Here is a 25,261-nt window from a genome sequence, read left to right as displayed (position 1 = left end):
CCAACTCACGGACACTTCTTCCTACCTCCCTCTGGACCATAACCCCACCACCGAACATCAAGCCACCGTCCAAAGGACCGTCACTGACCTCATCTCCTCTGGAGATCTTCCCTCTACAGCTTCCAACCTCATAGTCCCAAAACCCCGGACAGCCTGCTTCTACCTCCTTCCCAAAATCCACAAACGGGACTGTCCCGGCAGACCCATTGTGTCAGCCTGCTCCTGCCCCACTGAACTTATTATTTCCTATCTAGACTCTATCTTTTCTCCGCTGGTCCAGTCTCTTCCCACCTACATCCGTGACTCCTCTGGCGCCCTACGTCATTTTGACTATTTCCAGTTTCCTGGTCCCAACCGCCTCCTCTTCACTATGGACGTCCAATCGCTCTACACCTCCATCCCCCACCAGGATGGTTTGAGGGCTCTCCGCTTCTTCCTGGAGCAGAGGCCCAAGCAGTCCCCATCCACCACCACCCTCCTCCGCCTGGCTGAACTTGTTCTCACATTGAACAACTTCTCCTTCAAATCCACGCACTTCCTTCAAGTAAAAGGTGTCGCTATGGGTACCCGCATGGGTCCTAGTTATGCCTGTCTTTTTGTGGGATATGTCGAGCATTCTTTGTTCCAGTCCTACTCAGGCCCCCTCCCCCAACTCTTTTTCCGGTACATTGATGACTGTATCGGTGCCGTTTCCTGCTCCCGCCCCGAACTGGAAAACTTTATCAACTTTGCTTCCAATTTCCACCCTTCTCTCACCTTTACATGGTCCATCTCTGACACTTCCCTTCTCTTCCTCGACTTCTCTGTCTCCATCTCTGGGGATAGGTTGTCTACTAATATCCATTATAAGCCCACCGACTCCCACAGCTACCTCGACTACACTTCTTCACACCCTACCTCCTGTAAGGACTCCATTCCATTCTCCCAGTTTCTCCATCTCCGATGCGTCTGCTCTGATAATGCTACCTTCCATGACGGTGCTTCTGTTATGACCTTTTTCCTCAACCGAGGATTTCCCCCCACTGTGGTTGACAGGGTCCTCAACCGTGTCTGGCCCATTCCCCGCACCTCTACCCTCACCCCTTCCCCTCCCTCCCAGAACTGTGACAGGGTTCCCCTTGTCCTCAGTTTTCACCCCATCAGCCTCCATATCCAAAGGATCATCCTCTGCCATTTCCACCACCTCCAGCGTGATGCCACTACCAGTCGCATCTTCCCCTCCCTTCCCCTGTCAGCAATCCGAAGGGATCGTTCCCTCCGTGACACCCTGGTCCACTCCTCCATTACCCCCACCACCTCGTCCCCGTCCCATGGCACCTTCCCCTGCAATCGCAGGAGGTGTAATACCTGCCCATTTACCTCCTCTCTCCTCACTATCCCAGGCCCCAAACACTCCTTTCAGGTGAAGCAGCGATTTACTTGTACTTCTTTCAATGTAGTATACTGTATTCGCTGCTCACAGTGTGGTCTCCTCTACATTGGGGAGACCAAGCGCAGACTGGGTGACCGCTTTGCGGAACATCTCCACTCAGTCCGCAAGCAGGACCCTGAGCTTCCGGTTGCTTACCATTTCAACACTTTTTCCCCCCCCCCCTCCCTCCCTCCCTCCCTCCCTCCCTGCTCTCATGCTCCCATCTCTGTCCTGGGATTGCAGCAGTGTTCCAGTGAACATCAACGCAAGCTCGATGAACAGCATCTCATCTACCGATTAGGCATGCTACAGCCTGCTGGACTGAAATTGAGTTCAATAATTTCAGAGCATGACAGCCCCCCGTTTTACTTTCATTTTTAGCTATTTTTTCTTCCACATTTTTTTTGCATTTATTTCATTTCATCTTAGTTTGTTCAGTTTACCTACCTACTGTTTTTTTTTCAGGTTTGCACTTGCTGTTGTTCAATATTCAGTCCGTTAACACCCTATCTGTACTAATGCTTTGTCTTTCAACACACCATTAACATACTGTTTGCATTAGCTCTGTGACCTTTTGGTCAGCTACGTGGCCTGGTCCACTCTACACCTTCTCCTTTGTTATCTCTTGCCCCACCCCCACCTCACTTGCTTATAACCTGTGCCTTTTCTAATATTTGTCAGTTCTGATGAAGGGTCACTGACCCGAAACGTTAACTCTGCTTCTCTTTTCACAGATGCTGCCAGACCTGCTGAGTGGTTCCAGCATTTCTTGTTTTTATTTCAGATTTCCAGCAGCCGCAGTATTTTGCTTTTATTATAACGTTGAGGGACAGCAGCAGCAACCAATCAGCGTGCGAACTCTGAGCTGTGCCAGCTAATTGGCGAGGGGAAGGGGCGGGGCTCGGGCTGAATCGCTTCCCGAAGATGGCGAAGCTGTGCTCCCGCCTGCTGGTGCTGCCGAGCCGCACGGTGCTGGCCGCCGGCGCTGCCTGCTACTGGCTCGCCATCTACACGCTGACAGCCATGGCCAGCGGCTTATCCCTGCTGCGCATGGCCTGGGTGGTCGTCAAGAAGCGAGGCCGCGCTTTCGAGTGGCGGCCGCGGGAAAGCCCGCCTGCCTGCCTCAGCGACCCGTCTCTGGGGACTCACGGCTTCGTCCGGATGAAGGTAGCACGGCGGCCGTTAACGAACTGGCGGTGTTAAAAATCAGCTCTGTTGTCTGATGCGTAGTGCGCATGTCGGTTGCACGCACAGCATTGTGGGAGTTGTAGTCCGCCGGTGATTACGCATGCGTAATGAAGGCTGCCGCATTGTGATTGGCTCAGTGATGCAGCGAGAAAAGGTCATTCTGCCCATCCTGCCTGTGCTGGCTCGTTCAGAGTTGTTTAATTAACCTCACCTTCCCCCTGCTCTTTTCCCATAAGTTCAGTTTTTTTTTTCTTTTCCCCTTTTCAATTATATGTCTAATTCTTATTTGAAAGTTATTTTTTATTTTTCTCACGGGATGTGAGCATCGCTAGCAAGGCCAGCGTTGGGTGTCCGTCCCTAATTGCCCCTGGGAAAATGGCGGCGAGCTGCCTTCTTGAACTGCGGCAAGTCTGTGTGTTGCAAGTACACCCACAATGCTGTCAGATACAGGATTTACACATTGGCTGTTGCTTGCTCATTCTGTTTGTGGGTCCAGCTTTTTTCCTGCTGCTGCCTGGGAAATTAAGTTGTTGAAACCATACTTCTGCAGTTCCCTCAACTTGTCCCTGTTGCATACAATAGCTGTGTTAGGTTAGGAAGGTGAAATACATTGTTCCAAGTGAAATTCGTTCATTTATGCATCCAGTCTGTGTTTTAATAGCTTCTTCCCAGCCATTTTCTTCCTTCCCTGAAGGAGGTGTCTCTTGTTGGGATACAGTGTCAAAGGTGTTGCCTGCCCTCAGTTCCTTGTTTAAGTTGCCTGTCATCGTGATGTGCGTGACGTGATTTGTTTCACAAAAATGCATCACCACACAATTACTGACATTGAATTCCATCAGCCCATTCCCCCATCTCATCAATATCCTTTTGCAGTTTTTTTTGGTCTTGTAAAGAATTAATCCGACATTCTACTTTGGTATCATCTGCAAATTTCCACACCTCTTCGGCCTATATCCAAATCATGATATAGGCAGTGAACAGAAGTGAACTCTGAGAGGTAACACTACCGACTTCCAACTGCACAGAAAGACTGTAACATTTTCTTTATCGTTGAATAATCTTGACAGAGACAAAGACTTTGGCTTTGAAAGGTGCGATAGAAGTGCAATGAAGTACTTTTGAAGTTTGTCACTGTTAGGAAATGTGGCAGCTAAATTGCGCACAGCAAGCTCCCAAAAGCAGCAATGAGATAAATGACTCTTTTAGTGATGTTGGTTGAGCGTTAATTATTGGCCAAGCCATGAGGTAGAATGCTCCTTCTCGCCTTCACAACAGTGGCATGGGAGCCTTTACATTCACCTGAGAGGGCGGACGGGCCTCTATTTAACGTCTTGACAAAATGTGCATGATAAAATTGCAATCTCTTCCTACCTATAGTTATGGGAATTATCTTAATTTAAGTTGTCAAAGATGGAAATCTTTCTGTTTGAAACCCATGGAAATGGTACCATAAGTTGAAGTTGTATTGTGTGAGTCACTGACCTGCTCTCTCTCTCTTTCCCCAGGATTCAGGGCTACGGTTTCATTATGTGGCAGCTGGGGAGAGGAATAAGCAGCTGATGTTGCTACTCCATGGCTTTCCTGAGTTTTGGTAAATACTGTCCTTCCCCTCAGTGTTTTTATTTAACAATATCTCCTGTCAGCAGAGGGCTGTTGAGCTTTAGCTACAGCGAAGCCAAGGGCTAAGCTGGACTCTTCTAGTGTGTTTTCTTTTCATGTTTTACTCTTGTGTCTTTTGCTTCCCTTACTCTATCTTTGAGTTTGTTATTGGTATCCCTTTAGTGAATGGAAAGAACTTGAGTTTATATCACACCTTTCACATCCTTAGGAAGCCCTAGGGAGTGAGAGGGGGTCGCATTTGCCTCTCTTGACTATATTTGCACTAGTGGGCCAAGGAGGGTTGCTGTTTTATTCCTGCCCATTCCTGCTCCCCTTCCCCACCCAGACTCAATGGTAGCACTTTTGCTTCTGAGTCAGCAGGTTCAAGTCCCACTCCAGAGACTTGAATACAAGATCTAGGCTGGCATGCTAGTGCAGTACTGAGGGAGTTCTGTACTCTCTGAGGTGCCGTCTTTTGGATGAACCATTAAACCAAGGTCTTGTCTGCCCTCTCAGTTGGACGTAAAAATTCCCATGGCACTATTTATCAGAAGAGCAGGGGAGCACTCCAGGCCGATATTTATCCCTCAACCAACATCACAAATCTGTTTATCTGATCCTTATCACATTTCTGTTTGTGTGAGCTTGCTGTGCACAAATTAGCTGCCACATTTCAAACATTACAACAGTGACTATACTTCAGAAGTACGTGGCTGTGAAGAACTTGGGGATATGTTGAGGTTGTGAAAGGCATATAAATGCAAGTCTTTCTGCCTCCTTCCTCACCCCCGCCCGCATTCACATCTGCATATGTTGAGTTCTATTCTCAGTCACATCACTGTCAAGAGTTGTTGCAAATCCATGGATCGCTGCTCACCTGTCACCTTTTGTACTCTTCCCTAATGGTAGGCTAAGTCTGGAGATGCCTGAACCTTGGCTTCAGTTGATGAAAAGCTTAAAATATTGGGAGAACAAGTATAGAGCGAGTTGTGTGCTGCGTATCTTTGTGTCATATTCAGTAATAATAAATCCTGCTGAATGCAGGTCCTTGGTTGCAGGACTAGTTACACTGTCAGTATATTGGAAACTTGTGCACAGAGGGAGGGTTAGATGTGATTCATATGGAGCTGTGCATGGCAATGTGATGCTGGAATACATTCGCGGTGCCATTGTCTACTATTCCATTCAGTCTAGGGAACTAGCATTTGCTTTCACCACTGTTGCTAATGCAGCAAACTACAGTCCCAGTTTATTAAGAGCGACATTCTGTTGCAGTGCAAAATTTCCATCCTCCCCACTTACTGAACAAAGCAGGGACTGACATTACTGGACATGCATAGCAAAAAATGTCTGCTGTCCTGATACAGCATTTCCATTGGAGACGAAAGTCGGGAGAGATCTGTAATGATCCTGATATCTCCCATTTTATACTACTGGCCAGAGTCAAGATTCCCCCCATTTCTGTAGGAACACACCCCAGCGGTTCTGATGAAAGATTATTGAGCTGAAACGTTAACTCTGTTTCTCTCTCTGCAGAGGCTGAATGACCTGTTGAGCAATATTCCCTTTGCTCATGAGCAAGGCCCCGCAGCAATTGTGAAGGTACCACGCAGGCTGCTCAAGAGCCATCCCCTTTACGATACCGCGCAAAAAAAATTAAAGGTACCGCACATTGAGATAAACAGGCTGCGCACAACAAAGAAAATGTAGAGGGATCGTTGCTACTGAGTATTTCAAACATTTTCTGTATCTATTTCAGCTTTCCAGCATCCACAGTATTTTGCTTTTGTTAAAGAGCTACGCACCTTAAGCAAGTGCACACACTGGGGTAGTTAACTGGTGGTTAACCAGCTAAAACCATGCAACAGATCAGCCCCGAAGCCATCGGCACCCTTCCTGTTGGGACATTGTCTTGCAGGGTTACTTGAAGCCGAGTGGGAAGAATCCTAGCCCCTGTGTCAGGCCTACCCCTTCGGGTTAGTGGACCAGGCTGGCTGGTCAGTCATTGGCAATGCCCCAGAGAACTGGCTCAGCTATAGACGGTCAAGCCTGCCTCTGCTCTATGAGAAGCACAAGTAACCGAAAAAGATGAATTTTTATTTAAAAGGCTTTGGAGTAATTTTAACTTTGGATGCTGGTGTAAAATGAGCGATGTCGACTTAGCCCGTTAAAACGCCTCTCGATTTCCACTGCCATTGAAGTCGCAGAAGAGAAAGTTTTTGGAGTTGTTTAATGGGCAGCCACGGCAATATTGGCTATTTTACACACTCATTCAAAACCAAAATTAACCCTTTAGAGTCCAGTTTCCAGTTTAGAAGCTTCCTCACTGCTTGATCCAGAACTGAATGGGTTACAACATTTAAAAAAAATGCAGGCTGCTACAAATTTGAAATAAAAACAGAAAATGCCGGAAACGCTCGGCATTCACAGAAAGAGAGTGTGGGAGACGTAGAGTTAATGTTTCAGGTTGATGACCATTCATCAGAATTGAGTTCTAATAAAAGAGTTATTGCCCTGAAACGTTAACTCTGTTTCTGTCTCCATAGATGCCATCTGAGCTGCTGAGTGTTTTCCAGCATTTTCTATTTTTATGTGGGTTAATTAGTTAAAGCTTGGCAAGTTGCAGCCTATTACTTACAGCACAGAAAGAGGACATAAGGCCCAGTGGACCCATGCCGGTGTTTATGTTCCACAACAAACTTGTTGGAGACTTTCTCCCAAAAACATCGAAAGTGAATGGAGTATGTCATTCAAGAGCTGTAAAACCTCACTTGGACTTCTCCTCTGTCTCAGTTAATCCAGGGAGCTGCTGAGCCATTCGGACCAGCCTGTGTTTATTTACCTGATTGGTTCAAGCAGAGGTACTGTCAATGCAGTTGACCTTTGTGTGGGGTAAGAGGGGGAAGAGAATCAGCCAAGACTCTTGCTCCTGAACGCTGTCTGATGACCTATTCTGGAAGTCTTTGCCTCTTGCAGTTGGGTGAGGCTAGAATCAGAATAGACTCGGATCTCATTCCCCCGCCCTGCACCCCACTCCGTCAACTCATGGACAACAGTACCCGTCAAGGCTCACTTGTGAATAATGTCTCATCGTCTTTTGGATGAGTTGTTAAATCCTTGCCCGATCTGCCTCTCACAGGCTGATGTAAAATATCTCCTGGCCACTATACAGAAGCAGAGCAGGGTGTCCTGGGCCAATATTTACCCCTCACTGAAAAAACAGATTATCCGGTCATTATTACATTGCTGTTTGTGGGAGCAAAATTGGCTGCTGCGTTTCCTACATCATAACAATGGCTGCACTTCAAAACACACTGAGGGACATCCTGAGTTTGCGAAAGGTGATATAGAAATGCAAGTTCTTTTTTTCTTTTCAGCCGCCACTTGTCCAACAGCAAGGAGTCAAAAACTTCAGGACAGGGGTAACAGAGGAATTAAATCCTCTGGTGGAAGCAAAAAACTAGCCCGTTTGCAAGGGTGTGGAAGCTTCAGTTAGTTCCTCAGTGTGTTTTTATGTGTGACTGCAGGTACGTTGTCACAGAGTACGATACCTGTTCTGTTCTGTAAAGTGTAGCATGTCCCCACTTGTTACAACTGCTGCGTTCCTGTTTCATCGAATGCTTTCTTGTGTCACAGGTACTCGTGGCGTTATCAGCTGCGGGAGTTCAAGAGTGAGTACCGAGTGGTGGCGGTGGATTTGCGTGGTTACGGAGATTCCGATGCACCCCCTGGTCGAGGTAACTACAAGATGGAGGGTTTGCTGACGGATGTCAAGGACATTATTGAAGCTCTAGGTACGCTGACTTTTTGTGGCAGTAGTCTGACTCGCTAAACAGCCATAGCTGAAGACAATTGCACTTTCATCAGGGTTGGGGTTTCACCTGAACAGCTTTCCTCAGTTATATGTTGGGCTACTAATGAGTGTTTGTAGTGGCCTTGTCTCTTATAAAGGGGGGGAACATAGGAACATGAGTAAGCAGTTCAGCTGCTCGAACCTGTTCCACCATTCAGTTAGATGATCTTAAATCCATCTATCCGCCTTGGCTTCGTAACCCTTAATATCCTTGTCTAGCAAAAATCTACCAATCTCAGTTTTTAAGTTTTCTCTTGGCCCAGCAGCCTTTTGGAGGAGAGAGTTCCAGATTTCCACTGCCTTTTGTGAGAGCTTCCTGATATCGCCCCTTAATGGCCTAGCTCTAATTTTAACGTTGTGCCCCCTTGTTCTGGACAACACCCTGCCCCCGCCACCAGAGGAAACAGTTTTTCTCGATCCACCCTATCAAATCCTTTAATCACGTTAAACATTTCAATTAGATCGCCCCTTAATCTATATTCAAGGGAATGCAAGCTTGGTCTGTGCAGCCTATCCTCACAATTTAACCAGTTTAGCCCTGTTACCATTCTGGTCAATATGCACTGCACCCCCTCCCAGGCCAATATAACCTTCCTGAGGCAGGAACACACTGTCATGACTGAGATCCTGCGCCAAGGGCAATTCCAGTGAAGCAGCATTGGTGTGGGGTTCATAGAGAAAATTCTGTCTCTTCAGCGTTCCCGCCACCTCACAGTAAAAGAGCTTAGTTTTGGAGGCTGTGATATTTTTACAAAACTAGTGGCTCTCCCCTGGTGTTGCCCATGGAAAGACAGGTTAGAGGGAATTTCTCTCAAGCTCTCGTGATGCTGTAGTTATGGGGATCTGCAGTCCCTAGCACTGATGACACTCCATCAAGCGGTACAAGTCTAACAGCTGCAGGCACGATTGTTTGTTAAAGAATAGTGTTACCCAAATAAGGCATGTGTAACATGCAAAATGCTGCCGCCAACCCGAAGGCCGAAGGATAGAATTTATACGTGTAATGCACTCTTTTGCGGTTCAAGTGGTTGGATATCGATATTTATTTTCATCACACCTTGTTAGAACTGTAAAACAATTTTTCTTCTGACCTGGAGCCTGAAACTTGCAAGCCCATTTTCCAATTCCCTGGCCTGCTGGTATTGCTGCTGCTACCAGGAAATCTGCTGTCATGGTAGGTCACACTCGTCTATCTTGCACCATCCTCATACATCCACTGTGGCTGATCTGCAACTGCTCTGTGATGTTCCCAGGCCAAATAACAATTAAACTTGGATTGACCTAAAGCTGAGTTTACTTAATAATTACACCTTGCAGCCTTATAAGGACACAGTTCACCTGAGCAGCAGTATAATACATTGTGCAGTACATTGTATAAACTGACATATCACCTGACTTAACTGTGAACAGTGCCCTGGGAGATTCACCAGTAATATGGGGATCTCTCACGCCCACTGTTAATGAATTACTAATGATAGCATCATTCTGGCCACCTTCTATGTATCTGGGGAGCGATGCAAACGGAAGTCCAAGAGCTGCCTGTGGGGGCTGCACATTGAGCCCCTCACACTTTCCGCCCATGTCACCTCCCCCTGGCTCCCCACTCCCCATCACCTTCCCTAAACGCATGGTTCAAGGATCCCTGGGAAGGGAGGAGGGTTATAGGGATGCACACAGGTAGAGATGGTAGGAAGCTGCCTGGAATGTGACTGTTCCTAAGCTACTGGCGCCATGGATGTACCACGCCAAGAAAGGTCAGGGTCGTTCTGGCTGATATCTCCTTCCTCAATCACTGGGCGCTGAGACCAATTCTGGCCCTCTTACTGCCACCCTGGCTCAATTCAGCAACCCAATGCAAACCTTACGTTGAGTCTTCAGTGACTGATCAGTACACTGCTTTAGCCTCTTGTGGGACCTACTTGGTGGAAAATCTATGAATACAATGAGCACAATCCTAGTCAGGCTGACACCTCGCTCTACAAATAGCCTCACTCACCAATCTGATGGTGCTGTTTTGTTGTGTTTTTAGGGCACCGCAGCTGTATTCTGGTGGGACATGACTGGGGTGGCATCCTAGCTTGGAACTTAGCGATTTGCAATCCGGAGATGGTGGAGAGATTGATAATCTTGAATGCGCCACATCCAAATGCATTCCAAGGTGAGCTGAAGGCTTCTGTTAGTTTCCTGTAATGATGGCAGGACAAAACATGACTGTATTGATGTTCTGTCAAACGTTGGGATGATAAAACACAGAAGGAGGCTATTTGACCCATTGTGCCTGTGGTAAAGCAATCCAGTTAATCCTAGTCCCCTGTTCTTTCCCTCATGGTCCTGTAACTTTATTTCCATAAAGTATTTATTCAGTTCCATTTTGAATGTTACTATTAAATCAGCTTCCACTGCCCTTTTGTCATGATCGCGAATGCATTGATTAACTCGCTGTGTAAAAGAAAGTTTCCTCACGGCGCTTCTGGTTCTTTTGCCGATCATCTTAAATCTGTCTCCTCTGGTTACTGACCCTTCTGCCATTCGAAACAGTTTCTCCTTACTTACACCCATCAAAACCATTCATGATTTTGAACACCTTTATCAAATCACCCCTTAACCTGCTCTGCTCTAAGGAGAATAACCCCAGCTTTTCCAGTCTCTTCATGTAACTGAAGTCCCTCATTCCTGCTACCATTCTAGTAAATCTCTTCTGCACCCTCTCCAAGGCCTTCCTAAAATGTGGTGCCCAGAAGTGAACACAATACTCCAGCTGAGGGCAAACTGGTGTTTAGAAAGGTTTAGCATAACTTCCTTGCTTTTGTATTTTATTGCTGTGTTAATAAAGCCCAAGGATCCTGTATGCTTTTTTTAGTGGCCTTCTCAACTTGTCCTGCCACCTTCAAAGATTTTGTGTACATACTCACACAGATCTCTCTATTCTTGCACGTCCTTTAAAATTCTACCATTTAATTTATATTGCCTCTGCTCATGCTTCCTACCAAAATGTATTACTTCACACTTCTCCATTGAATTTCATCTGCCACGTGTTTACCCATTTTATCAGTCTGTCCCTGTCCTCCTGAAGTATGTTACTATCCTCCTCGTTTATTACATTTTTGAGCTTCGTATCATCTACAAACTTAGAAACTTAGGGATTTCAACTCCCCCAATATTAACTGGGATAGTCTTAGTGCAAAAGGCTTAAAGGGGGCAGAATTCTTAAAATGTGTACAGGAGAGCTTTTTGAGCCAGTACATAGAAAGAAGGGACAGTTCTGGACCTAATCCTAGGGAATGAAGCCGGACAAGTGGTAGAAGTGTCAGTGGGGGAGCATTTCGGGGATAGTGACCATAACTTAGTTTTAGTTTTAGAGATACAGCACTGAAACAGGCCCTTCGGCCCACTGAGTCTGTGCCGACCATCAACCACCCATTTATACTAATCCTACACTAATTCCATATTCCTACCACATCCCCACCTGTCCCTATATTTCCCTACCACCTACCTATACTAGGGGCAATTTATAATGGCTAATTTACCTATCAACCTGCAAGTCTTTGGCATGTGGGAGGAAACTGGAGCACCCGGAGGAAACCCACACAGACACAGGGAGAACTTGCAAACTCCGCACAGGCAGTATCCAGAATTGAACCCGGGTCGCTGGAGCTGTGAGGCTGCGGTGCTAACCACTGCGCCACTGCGCCGCCCATAACTCTGTAAGATTTAAGGACAAAGATGCACCAGAAATAAAGGTACTGAATTGGGGGAAGGCCGATTTCAGTATGATAAAACATAATCTGACCAAAGTGGAGTGGGAACAGCTACTTGTAGGAAAGTCTACATCACATCAGTGGGAGTCATTCAAAGAGGAAATTGTGAGAGTTCAGAGCCAACATGTACCCGTTAAGGTGAAGGGTAGGACCAACAGGCCCAGGGAACCCTGGATCTCAAGGGATATAGAGGATTGGATCAGGAAAAAAAAGGAAGCTTACGGCAGATCCCAAGCGCTGAAAACAGCGGAGGCACTAGAGAAGTATAGAAAGTGTAGGGTGGCACTTAAAAAAAGTAATTAGGAGAGCGAAGAGGGAACATAAAAAAACATTGGCGAGCAAGATAAAGGAAAATCCTAAGGCATTTTATAAGTATATTAAGGGTAAGAGGATAACCAGGGAAAGAGCAGGGCCCATTAGGGACCAACGTGGCAATCTTTGTGTGGAGCCGGAGGACATAGGTGAGGTTTTAAATGATTACTTTTCATCGGTGTTCGCTATGGAGAAGGATGATGTAGTTGTAGAGATCAGGGAGGGGGTTTGTGATATACTTGAACATATTAGCATTGGAAAGGAGGAAGTATTAGCTGTTTTAGCAGGCTTAAAAGTAGATAAATCCCCAGGGGAACATGAGATGAATCCCAGGCTGTTATGTGAGGCAAGGGAGGAGATAGCAGGGGCTCTGACACAAATTTTCAAGTCCTCTCTGACCACAGGAGAGGTACCAGAGGACTGGAGGACAGCGAATGTGGTACCATTATTCAAGAAGAGTAGCAGGGATAAACCAGGTAATTACAGGCCGGTGAGTGGTTGGAGAGAACTTGCAAACTCCGCACAGGCAGTACCCAGAATTGAACCCGGGTCCCTGGAGCTGTGAGGCTGCGGTGCTAACCACTGCGCCACTGTGCCGCCCAATGGGAAGGATGTGATTGCACTGGAGAGGGTGCAGAGGAGATTCACCAGGATGTTACCTTGGCTGGAGCATTTTAGCTATGAAAAGAGACTGAAAAGGCGAGGGTTGTTTTCCTTAGAGCAGAGAAGGCTGAAGGGGGATATGATTGAGGGACACAAGATTATGAGGGGCATTGATAGGTTAGATAGGAAGAAACTTTTTCCCTTAGCAGAGGGGTCAAGAACCAGGGGGCATAGATTTAGGGTAAGGGGTAGGAGGTTTAGGGGTGATTTGAGGAAAATAAATTTCACCCAGCAGGTGGTTGGAATCTGGAACACACTGCCTGAAGAGGTGGTGGAGGCAGGAACCCTCACAACATTTAAGAAGTATTTAGATGAGCACTTGAAACACCATAGCATACAAGGCTACGGGTCAAGTGCAGGAATAATGGATTAGAATAGTTGGGTGCTGGATGGCTGGCGCAGAGGCGATGGGCCGAAGGGCCTGTTTCCATGGTGTATAACTCTATGACTCTAAGTTATGCCTTGCATAGTCAAGACTATGTTATTACTATGTATGAAAAAGAGCAGTGGTCCTAATACAGACCTCTACGGAACACACCATATACCTCCCTCCAATCCAAAAAGAAAGTTCATCACTATTCTCTGCTTTTCGTCCCTTCCCAAATTTCATATCCACGCTGCCACTGGTACGATCCGGTCTATCCCTTAATGGTTCTATTCCCATCACAGCACTTCCTTTTATGTTGATGTGCCCGTAAAATATTTTACTATTTTGTTTTATGTTCCTTGGCAATCTAATTTCATAGTTCCTCTTTGCCTTCCTAATTTTTTTGACTTCTCTCCTAATTTCTTTGTGTTCTCTTTTATCATGCACTCCTCTGCTGTCCATGTACTTAATGTCTGCCTCTTTTCTAACACAGGGTGCAATGGAATGAGAGTCTTCACATAGTGGCTGACTTAAGCAAACTGTAGAGTATGGGACAGAGCAGGGAGTTCTCCCAGTCTTCGGGAGGAGTCTTTCTTCAGATGTCGCATTTGCTTTAGGACTTTAAGGATTCAAAGTTGATCATGAAGTTTACAGCCTTCAGTGGGCATTAATTGATCATTCATCTCACTGATGTTTGTGGGATCTTGCTCTGTACAAAGATGGCTGCCCACAGCATGTACCAACATTCATGAAGCACTTTGCATCACATCACTTAAGAAATATTTCAGTGACGCATGAATGCGAATCTTGTTTACATTTTGCTTTCCTATACCAAGAAACTACGTTCTTCAAATCCAAACTGAATGGCATGCACTACTTTATTTAATTATGTGTAAAATTCTGTCGAGCAGCTGATGTGACTGGATATTCTCGTCCAGTGCTCACTGACCTACATTGGTTCCCAGTATGGCAATGCCCTAATTTTAAAATTCACAAACAAAATCAAAATACTGCAAATGCTGGAAGTCTGAAATAAAAACAGAAAATGCTGGAAATACGTTTCAGGTCTGTGACCTTTCATCAGAACTGGGAAAAGTTAGAAATGAGCACGTGAAAGGGGGGAGGGTGGGATGTAGAACACAAGGGAAGGTCTGTGATAGGGCGGAGGGAAAGTAATGGTGTCCTGCCCAAGGGCAAGTCGTCTGCTCATTTTTCCACGCTTCACGGCCCTGCCCTAGAATGGGGGGCAGGAGAGATTAAATGACAGAAGGTTTCGTGGTGCAAGGCCAAAGGGAGTGGTAATTGGACAAGTCAAGAAATGAAAGATGTGTCTAGAGGAAATGTGAATGGCATAATTATGAACGGCTGTTATCCGAAAACAAAAAAAAAATGAGAAAAACAATAGAAAAACAAAACCAGCAAAGAAATAAGTTACCATTACCACTCCCTGACTCAAAACCTATTGCATTTCTAATTTTTGCCAGTTCTGATGAAAGATTACAGCCCTGAAACATTAACTCTGTTTCTCTCTCCACAAATGCTGCCACACCTGCTGGGTATTTCCAGCACTTCCTGTTTTCATTTAAAATTCCCATCCTTGCCTTTGAATCCGACCATGGCCTCGCCCATCACTATCTCTGTAACCTCCTGCAGCCCTACATCCGTCCGAGATCTCTGCGGTCCTCCAGTTCTGGCCTCTTGCGCAACCCTGATTTTCGTCACACCACCATTGGCGGATGTGCCTTCAGCCATCTAGGTCCTAAACTCTGGAATTCCCTCCCTAAACAGTGCTGTATCTCTAAACTAAACTAAACCTCTCCACCTCTCACTCCTCCTTTACAACGTGCCTTACAACCTACTTCCTTGACCAAACTTTTGGTCATCTGTCCTAGTATCTCCTTACATGGCTCAGTGTCAGAATTTCTTTGATAACGCTCCTGTGAAGGGCTCTGGGATGTTTTACTACGTTAAAGGCACTATATAAATGCACGTTGTTTTTTCAGACTACCTGAACCTATCCCAGCTGCTGAAGTCCAGCTATATATTCTTCTTCCAAGTGCCAAAACTTCCCGAGCTTCTCATGTGTATGGATGATTTCAAGGTAAAACTGCTCACCTCCTCTACTGAATGCATTGCTGGGTGACATGTTCCATGGACTCTGGTTGCCCTCAGTTCCTCATATTGTTCCTCATGTCTAAGCCTCGGGAGTGTGTGGGATGGGCCGTTCTGTTGTGGAGCGAGCTCAAGGCCAAGCCCTATGCTGTCACCAATCGACGTGACACTGCCTAAAAGCGTAAGGGAGTTCAATATAGGAGATTCAACAGTAACCTTCAAAGAGGACTCACAAAGAGAATAATTGCTGGGCTACTGACTAAGGTGGGGGGAAGTGGGAAGAACTGGATAGCTCTTACAAAGAGCCAGCACAGACAGGATGGGCCGAATGGCCCTTTCTGTGCTGTATGCTTCTGTGACATCCACAGGTAAGCATTATCTGGCACGGATTGCTGGATGCCAATCAGAAGTCAAATCTGTCTGATGTCCCCCCCACCCCCCCCCCACCCAAGTCCAAGGGCACTGAGTCCCACTGTAGAGTCTCCCCTGGCCACCCCAGCTGAGACCATTTAACCCAGCACAGGACTGGGACCCTGCTAACTATTGGTCTGTACAACCCAGTTTCATATCGTCTTCACCAACTGCGTCTTGATTAGTTTGTTTAATGTATTTTATCTTTACCTGCGTTCTTTATTTTAAAGAAAAGTATTGCTTAAAGTCTATCATTCTGCCATATTTTCTAGGCCCTGAAGAACGTTTACATGGGTAAACGAATGGGAATCCAGAATAAAAGCAGTAGGCTGACTGATGAAGAGTTAGAAGCTTATGTTTATACCTTCTCTCGGCCTGGAGCACTAGTGGGCCCCCTCAACTACTACAGGAACATTTTCAGGTAGAAGATTCACCTGATTACTCATAACCTTAACTGTGTCATGATTCAACTCCCCTACTTGTGGCATCAATATGATTTGAGCTGGCTGCTGCGGCTTGTGTTGTTGCAGTTTGGAGGTTTTTGTGTGCTTTCGTTGTCCGGGTATTCGACACATAGAATATATAATCCATTTGTGTTCAGTGTTACTTATTTCCTCCTCTTTTACTGCCGTTTTCTCCCTTTGTAATCCATCATCCTCCCACTCTCCTTTATTGTCATTCTCCTCCTTTTCCTCTTCTTTCTCCACTTCCTCTTCGACTCTCTCTCTCCCCCCCTCTTCCTCCTCCCTCCTCCTCCTCCTCCCTCCTCCTCCCTCCTCCTTCTTCCTCCTCCCCCCCCCCCCACTTCTACTTCTTCCTCCTTTACCCACCACCCTCCCCGCCCCTTCCTTAGCCATATTTTACTCCATTTCTTTGCATGATGCCACAATGCTGCCTGATTGATCCCTTGTTGAACATCCACACATAGACACTTTTACGTCGGAGTCTCTGCATCACAATCAGGCTGGTAGCCCTGCTTTGCAATATTGTCTCTCACCAGGGTTGTTTAATACTTCCCCTCCTGTGCTGACTCAGACAATCCAACTTCCATTTACCTGTCTGAGCTCCCTATCCCTTGGAACCCCGACCGAACAAATATATCAATCTCTAAATGAGAATACATGGCATGACACTGAGGCACAAGGGCAGACGTGGAGGATTCAAGACCATTCAAGTGTGCCAAAGGAAATCGATCAAAGGTTGGCAAGGAGTTGAGGTGCAGAGCAGCCATGATGTGACTGGATGGTGAAACAGGCTCGAGGGGCTGAATGGCCTACTTCTGTTTCTCCCTTCCTATTTTACACTAAACCCACCCTCCCAGCTCAACCTACAACTGCATTTTGAATGCACCTCACATCTTTGGAATCATCAGCCAATGGATGAAATAAAAACAGAAAATGCTGGAAACACTCAGCTGGGCAGGCAGAATCTGTGGAGGGAGAGAAAGCGAGTTAACGTTTTAGGCTGAGAACCAGCGGAGCTGGGGGAAGTTAAGAAATGCAACACTTTATAAGGAAGTACAGAGCCAGGGAATAGGGTGGGGGGTTGGGGGGAAGGAGGAATGAACAAATGGAAAGATCTGTGATAGTAGATGAAATGTTTATCATCCTTTTCATTAAAGAGGTTCTACGTGATAACTGCTCTAAATGTACTTCTCAGTCATGTGGCTTTGCTGTGCTCAGTACATGGGCAGACCACTCTGCTGTAGTGTTTAGGGCTACAGAGCGATTCAGAGGTGTTTTTTTAAAAACACGGATTGCAATTAATGTCAGTGACCCATGATGACACAGATTGTCTCTTATCTACATTCCTAGAATTATTTCCTATTGGCTTCAGGTACAGAATGTTCCGGAGGTGTGATCTTTCACTGCCAGTCCAGCAAAGGCATCAATCCAAGCAAATTCTCCCTGCGACAAGCTTTTCATCTCAAAGGATTGGCAGTGCCCTGGTTATCCTGCTTCCCAGAGTGGTTCCCGCACTCTGCTGGATCTGTTGTGTTTTTGTTATTTGGGTGGCAGTGCTGCGGGTGCCATGTGATAGAATCATAGACTCTTACTGTGCAGAAGGAGGCCATTCAGCCCATCATGCCTCTGCTGGCTCTTTGAAAGAGCTATCCAATTAGTCCCATTTCCGTGCTCTTTCCCCGTAGACCTACAGATTTTTCCTTTTCAAGTATTTATCCAATTCGCTTTTGAAAGCTACTATCGCATTTGCTTCCAACCACCCTTTCAGGCAGTGCATTCCAGATCACAACAACTCGCTGTGTAAAAAAAACACTATCCTCATGTCTCCCCTGGTTCTTTTGCCAGTTATCTTAAATCTGTGTCCTCTGGTTACCATTCCTTCCTCTGATATATTGTGGTAGGCGCCTCGATGGAGCCTGATCGGCTTTTTCCCTATTTACTCTATCAAAACCCTTTATACTTTTAAATGATTACCCAAACTGGCTGCTGCATTTCATACATTATAACAGTGACTGCACTCAAAATACTTCATTGGCTGTAAAGCACTTTGGGATGTCCTGATATCATGCAAGACCAGTCTAATACAGGCCTTTTAAAATTCTGGAAGGGTTTGATTGGGTAGACATGGAGAAGAGCTTTCCATTGTGTGGGGAGACCAAAACTAGGGTCTAGAAATATGAGATAGTCACTAATAAATCCAGTAGAGGATTCGGGGAAATGTCTTTACCCAGAGAGTGATGCGAATGTGGAACTTGTTATCACAAGGAGGGGAAGCTGGATAAACACATGAGGGAGAAAGGAATAGAAGGTTATGTTGGTAGGGTGAGATGAAGAGGGGTGGGAAGAGGCTCATGTGGAGCATAAACACCAGCATGGACCAGTTGGGAGGAATAGCCTGCCTCTGTGCTGTAAATTCTATACAAACTTCTTTTATCAAAGTTTAACTTGATTCTCAGCTTGCACTTGCTGCAGTGCTTGGTTTGTACCACTAGAGGTTCTCAGCGAGCTTTGGAAACCGTTCCGGGACTGACTTTACGCTATTGAGAAAGCCTGAAGTCCAGGTGTTTGACCCCAAACCATCAACCTTTGCAACAACCATAGTCGAGCATTTCACCAGCTACTGTGGATTGGCCTGGAAAACAGTTCCATCCTTCCAGTGCGGTGATGCATGTTGGACTGCAGTGGCGGTTTTAGCCCAGACATTGTCCACACATGTCAGATGCCCTCTGGTAGTCATTCCTCATGTGCGAGTTTAGACCCCAATTTCCAGCAGGTTACTAGACTCTGAGAGGGGGATGCGGGTAGGGCTGGGGAATGGAGGTCATAACCCCGCCTGATCCTGCCCACACATGCAGTAGGGGTCACTGAGTAAGCAATTAGGAGCAAGACCCGTGGCTTTTTTTTCCCTATTGCTTGCTAACCCAGGATTGCTGAGACTAATGGGAGTACCCCAACTGCTGCTTGTATGGCTTAAAATCTTTCCGGGTAATGCATTGAACTAGTGGGGCTAGGGACAGAAGGAAAAATCAAGTCAAACGTTACTTAGCATGCACAACCCTGGTAGCCACAGGACTTATGGCTTCAAATAACTGCGGAGGGGTCATGATGGTCCCTGTGGTGCTGTTGTCTGTCCAGGTCAGAGCGCATGGGAAGCTGAATCTTCAGTGTGAGGGATGTGTAGATACAAAACCGCTGGGATCCAGAGGGAAGGCAACCTTGATGAGAATCAAAAATAGAGAAGTACATAAGACTGCAGGAGGCATGGCTGCTGCCTTTCCATTCTTAAATCTCACCTCATCCCTTTTTTTTTAAGTTCCTTTCACGACCTCGGGATGTCCCAAAGCACTTCACAACCAATGAAGTATGGTCGCATAATCACTGCTGTAATGCAGGAAGCACAACAGCTAAGCACAGCAAGCTCCCACAAACTGCAATGAAGTTAATATCATCTGTTTTAGATATATTGGTCGAGGGATAAATGTTGACCACTTGAGAAGGAAAACAGGGTCTCAGTTTAACCAGTTATCTGGGTAGAATGGAAGCGTAGGAAAGAAGTTACTAATTGGGATAAAGAACTTGCCTGCCTTGAGAGAGGATTACACAGTGTCCGATGTTACAAGTTGAATGGGCAAAACATCTGGTCAATGATTTTACTTTTATACACACATGTAGTCAATACCTTTCAAGGGAAAATAATTGTTGCTTCGTTACTTCTGAGGTAAACAGCATATAAAAAAAATTCTTTCATGAGATGTGGGCATCGCTGGCTGGGTCAGCATTTATTGTCCATCCCTATTTGCCTTTGAGAAGGTGGCAGAAAACACTTCCATCTGTACCAGGATGTTACTGCCTTTATCCTATTGCATGTCAGGCTCTAAACTCTGGAATTCCCCCTCTAAACCTTTCCACCTCTCTCTCTTCCTTTAAAATATTCCTTAAAACTTACCTGTTTGACCGAGCTTTTGGTCAACTGTCCTCAAATCTCCTGTGTGGCATGGTGTTGAATTTTTCTTGATAATACTGCTGTGAAATCCCTCGGGATGTTTTACCATGTTAAAGGCGCAATATAAATACAAGCGTTTGTCCTGTTGTGGAGCTTGAACTCACTGCCCTCTGACCCGGAGGCACGAGACCTGCCAATTGAGCCAAGCTGGTCATCACTGACTGAATGTGCTTACTTCTGTTGCAGCAACCTCCCAGCAAAGTGCCACAATGTGACGACGCCCACTCTGGTGATCTGGGGCGACAAGGATGGAGCTCTGGAGGTTGGCATGACTGCCTACATAGAGCAGTACGTACAGAATGTGTTCCGGCTGAAGGTGGTCCCTGGAGCTAGTCACTGGGTCCAACAGGACCAGCCTGATGTAGTCAACAAACTCATCTGGACGTTCCTGAAGGAAAGCCAGAAGTAGGCTGCTGAATCTACGCGTGCGGATGGTGCATCTTTACATGTGTGAAATATAATTTATGTACATAATCTTCCTGTGAGGAAAATAACCATCCACAAATTTATAAGTAAATGTATTTTTATACTCATGAAATTGAATGTTGTTAAATACTGCAAATGCTGAGGTTTCTCGTGGCACGGTGGCTTTGGGTTACAGGGCAAGGGCTTGGTCATCATGTTCTCCCTGCCACTTGCTGTCCACTTTGTGCAGAGTGCTGTCAAATGCTTGAGCGAAGGGGAGAAAAGTAAGTGAAAACGCTGCGGGTGTACGGAGAGAAATAGATTAAAGTTGTAGTTGAACACTTCCCCGGGACTAGTGACCTGCTCTTGGCACTCCCTCTAATACACTTCCAGTTAATAAAGCTCACTTCCAACATTGCTAGTTTGGTGTTGGCTGTGGCTTGTGGGGTAGACTGCCAGGAAGAGGGGAAGAGTCCCGGCCAGGGCCATGTGTTTTCTGCACATTGCCTGGCTAACTTGGTATCAGGTGCCCGTGAGTGTGGAGCGCTGGCTGGCAGGGGCTTTGTCCAATCAGTGGCTGAAGAACAAACAGAAATAGTGTTAAATGTGACAATGAGTGATCACTGAAAGAGGAAGATGGATGACGGAAGTTGAAAGTGTGATTTCTCAGTGTTGGATACTGTTATCGAAGGCTTGATGTGCAGTCGCACTTTCTCTGCTACTTTTCTACTCTGTAATTGTGGTTTTACAGTAATTGTACAAACTTTTCTCTGTGCCTCAGGTAGCTCTGTTTTCAAGCAGTAATTTCAGGAACCGACAGGAGGCGGCTTATTTTTCCAAAGTACAGAGGAAGCAAAGGATATTTTATTTGTATTAGTGCCAGCAGATATTATATCTATTGGTTTGGAGTAGGTCGCTTAACAGAATAGACTCAGAGCGTTGTGCTGTTAGCAGGAAAAGTTAGGGGAAAGATGTGTTTATTTAGCACCTTTCATGACCGCATGATGTTCTAAAGCTCTGAACAGCCAACAAAGTACTTTTTGAAGTGTTGTCACTGTTGTAATGTAGGAAATACAGCAGCTAAATTACACACAGCAAGTTCCTACAAATAGCAATGAGATAATGATTAGATAATTTGTTTTTGTGATGTTGGTTGAGGGATAAATATTGAACAGGACCCTGGGATAACTCCCCTGCTCTTTGAATAGTGCCAGGGATATGTCTACCTTAGAGGCAGCTGGATAGAGGGGAGTGTGGGAGGGCACTATGTGTGTGCAGGCATTTAACACCCAGTGACTTCATCCCCGTAATCCAATGCTGGAGTTGATGTGTGATAGTAACTAAAGATCGGGAGAGGGAGCACTGTAGTTTGTTAATGTTGAGCTACTCAGCATTAATTTGTACTTTTAAGTCTAGCTTATCTTTGTGGAGCAGGCTCCTTTAGTTTGCTGTTCTTCTGTTGTGACTGTTTATACGTAATCTGTAGGACTTGATGTCATGCAACTAAATTGGCTCAAAGTTTGGATACCCCTGCTCTGTGTACTGTCCCTCCTGTGCCGCAGCCTCTGGGGCTGAATGTGTTGGAATCTGGCTGAGGGGAATGGATTGCACTTTCTGGTGGTCATACACACTGAACTTTCTGACTTGAAAAAAATCTTTTGTCTTTCTTTTCCCTCTTCCTGTTTCTTACTCTCCTCTCTCTGTCTCTTTTCTTTTTCTCTTTCTTTGTTCTCTGTTTCTCTCGAAACCTTTCTATTTCTTTCCCTTTCCTCCCTCTTTCCCACTGTCTTCTCCCCCTCCACTGCAAGCACAAAGAAACACTAGATCTAGTGTCCACTCACTCCACGATTCCTGACCCTAGGCAGTGTTATCACAGTGATGAGCGACTATTAGCCCCATGGTTTGGGCTTTATTTCAGTGGTGCTGTGGTGCACATGCACTGACTAACACACACAGCAAGGAGCAATCTTGCTCCAGTTCAATTGCCCAGACTTGCTTGAATTTCAAATGACCTGGTTGTCTATTGATGGGCGTTCCACCTGGGGCCATGTGCTGTCCCCAGATCCTTGCCACCCTGAGCCTCAAAGCCTAAGTGACACTCTTCTATTTGTGCTTCCATTCCTTTTTCACCAGTTGGTCCTGTTTGAAATTTTGTAAGACGGGAGGTTTAGTCTTAGATAGATAAATCCTAAATCAGAACACCATCATCTGGGATATCAGCAGCTTTAGGTGAACATAGGTTTTAACCTTTGCCCACTGAGGCAAACCCTTGTGCAACCCAAACTCACTGTTGCCCAGCTTAAACAATGCTCCACTTTATTTTTCATCGAGCATCAGATGAATCTGTCCACATTTGTGATGACTTCTACATCATTTATACTGAGCCTGCTGTATATTTTTAGAGGTGGGGTGAGGAGAATGGAGCTCATGCTGCCTTTCTGTATGGTCTTCCCTTATTTACCCCTTGCCTGCTGTGTATGTAGCAGTTGATGAGGTCCAGATTAAAAGGTTCTGCTGGTTGCACACGCATAGTACACTTGCCTAACCTTCTGCTCTATAAAAAAAAGACCTTGCATTTATATAGCGCCTTTCACGACCCTAAGTTGTTCCAAGCACGTTACAGCCAATGAAATACATTTGAACTGTAGTCACTTTTATGATGTAGAAAGCCAATTTGCACACAGCAAGCTCCCACAAACAGCAAGTTAATGAGATCATCTGTTTATTATGCGATGCTTGTTGAGCGAAAAATATTTGCCAGGTCATAGGGGAAATCTCCCCTGCTCTTCATTGAAGCGATACCATGAGATCTCTTACAGCCACCAGAGAGGCACACGGGGTTCTCAGTTTAACGTGCCATCCGGAAGATGGCACTTCTGACAGTGCAGCACTCCCTCATTACTGCATTGGAGTGTCAGTCTAGATTTTCTGCTCCAGTCTTTGGAGTGGAACTCAAACCCACAAGCTCCTGACTCCAAGGTGAGAGTGTTACCCACTGAGTCACAGATGAAGTAAGCAGTCAGCCATGTTGAGGTACGGTTTGATGATACAAGCTTCCCTCTGCTGACCACATCACATGTGGACCAAGGGAGAAATACATCCTCCTTATGTCTGCACATGTACAAGTTCCAATTTGTAGCTCTCTGTCACAAATTCAACCATACTCCCATCAACAACAACAACTTGTAATTATATATCACCTATATTATTAAAGAAAACTCCAAAAGTGTTGCACAGGAGTGTAATCAGATTATATTTGACACTGAGTCATATAAAGAGATATTGGGATGGTGACCAAAAGCTTGGTCAAAGAGGTATATTTTAAGGAGCATCTTCAAGGAGGAGAGAGAAAGAGAGCTTTGGGGCAAAGGAAGTGGATAATGTGCGAGAGACGAGATTTGGAGGAACACAGAGTTCCCCAATCTCCAGTGTTCATATAGCATCTTCTCCCTATTCATGTGTCACTCAAAGCATCGCCAAGGTGAGTCAGCTGCTGCACGTGAGTTGCGCAGACCACCAATGCATGTTGGCGTTCCGTGCTCTTCTACTGGCTTTGTGACTGATAACAAGGTCGGCGAGGTGGCTTGGGAACAGGCACAGAGTTACTTTCCAACACTCTGCTGAGCTCACAGCTGGACTTGGCATCTGTTCAAAGTACTCAAAGGAGGAATCGGGGCCCAGAGACTGAAGCTGTGCCAGTAGACAAGCGCCTGTAGGGATGGATCTGCCAATCTGATACACCAAAGACTTGCTTCAGTATTGAACATTGTTTGATTTTTGTGACTTTATTGAAATACAGGTGTCTGATGATGGGGTCTATAGAAATTAACGATTCGTTAACATTGGGGAATGTGCAATTTATTGACATAAAGGCTAATTTTGCATGTAAACACTATGTCAAATCTTCCAATTAAAAACTTGTGAAAACTGACCTGGGGATTTCCGCTCTTCGGTCCTGTGGGTGATGAACTGGAAGTCCTGCTTGAGACTATGGGGAGGTTTCTGAGAGCCCCCCCCCCCCCCGCCATTACCAGTGGTAGGAAATCGCAGGCAGCTATTGGGGTTCAGAAAGTGGCGTTGCTGTAATGTAGGACCACTGTTCAACCATTACCAACTAAACTTAAAGTCTGATTTCAAGGTGCAAGGAATGGCAAACACATCTAGATGAACTTGTTTCATGCCCCTTGCATCTTGCTTGCTAAGTCTTTTATTTGTGATGCTTCCTTCTATAGGAGAGAAAGCCTTGCATTTATATAGTGCCTTTTGCAACTTCGGGACATATGAAAGCACTTTACAGCCAATTAAGTACTTTTGAAGTGTTGTAATCTAGGAAATGCGGCAGGCAATTTGCACACCGCAAGCTTCCACAGCAGCCAATGTGGTAATAACCAGTTAATCTCTTTTAGTTATGTCGGTAGAGGGATAAAAATTGGGCAGGATAGGACAAAATCCCTGCTCTTCAAATTAGTGCTATCGGACCTATTATGTCCACCCGAGAGGGAAGATAGAGTCTCAGTTTAGCATCTCAGCCCAAGGCCATTAACTCCAACAGTGCAGCACTGCCTCAGGTACTGCACTGGAAGTGCCATCCTGGGTTTTTGTGCTCAAATCTCAGGAGTGAGAGTTGAACCCACAACCTTCTGTCTTAGAGGCAAGAGTGCTACCCATTGAACCAACAGCTAATAATACAAAATGTTCCATGTGAGCTATTGTTC

At 45.7% G+C, this 25,261-nt stretch overlaps 1 protein-coding gene across 1 annotated transcript; it reads left to right on the top strand.

Annotated features, from left to right (window-relative positions):
- The first annotated feature begins 2,303 nt into the window (after nt 1-2,303).
- Nucleotides 2,304-24,477, top strand: LOC137355627 (epoxide hydrolase 4-like). The gene is made up of 7 exons (XM_068020986.1): nt 2,304-2,578; nt 4,105-4,190; nt 7,835-7,992; nt 10,081-10,209; nt 15,155-15,252; nt 15,947-16,095; nt 20,328-24,477. Exons 1-7 carry the CDS (start codon nt 2,336-2,338, stop codon nt 20,548-20,550), a joined length of 1,086 nt encoding a protein of 361 aa, XP_067877087.1. The 5' UTR covers nt 2,304-2,335; the 3' UTR covers nt 20,551-24,477.
- Nucleotides 24,478-25,261: the final 784 nt, after the last annotated feature.

Source organism: Heterodontus francisci, chromosome 43 (assembly GCF_036365525.1).
Source record: "Heterodontus francisci isolate sHetFra1 chromosome 43, sHetFra1.hap1, whole genome shotgun sequence".
NCBI lineage: Eukaryota > Metazoa > Chordata > Chondrichthyes > Heterodontiformes > Heterodontidae > Heterodontus > Heterodontus francisci.
This window is presented reverse-complemented; position numbering and strand designations above follow the sequence as displayed.

Bases quoted from the DNA above. Each gene is read 5' to 3' on its own strand.
- LOC137355627 (XM_068020986.1), top strand. From the start codon at position 2,336: ATGGCGAAGCTGTGCTCCCGCCTGCTGGTGCTGCCGAGCCGCACGGTG. The intron at 7,993-10,080 runs GTACGCTGACTT...TTGTGTTTTTAG, and splicing joins GGACATTATTGAAGCTCTAG to GGCACCGCAGCTGTATTCTG. The intron at 10,210-15,154 runs GTGAGCTGAAGG...TTGTTTTTTCAG, and splicing joins ACATCCAAATGCATTCCAAG to ACTACCTGAACCTATCCCAG.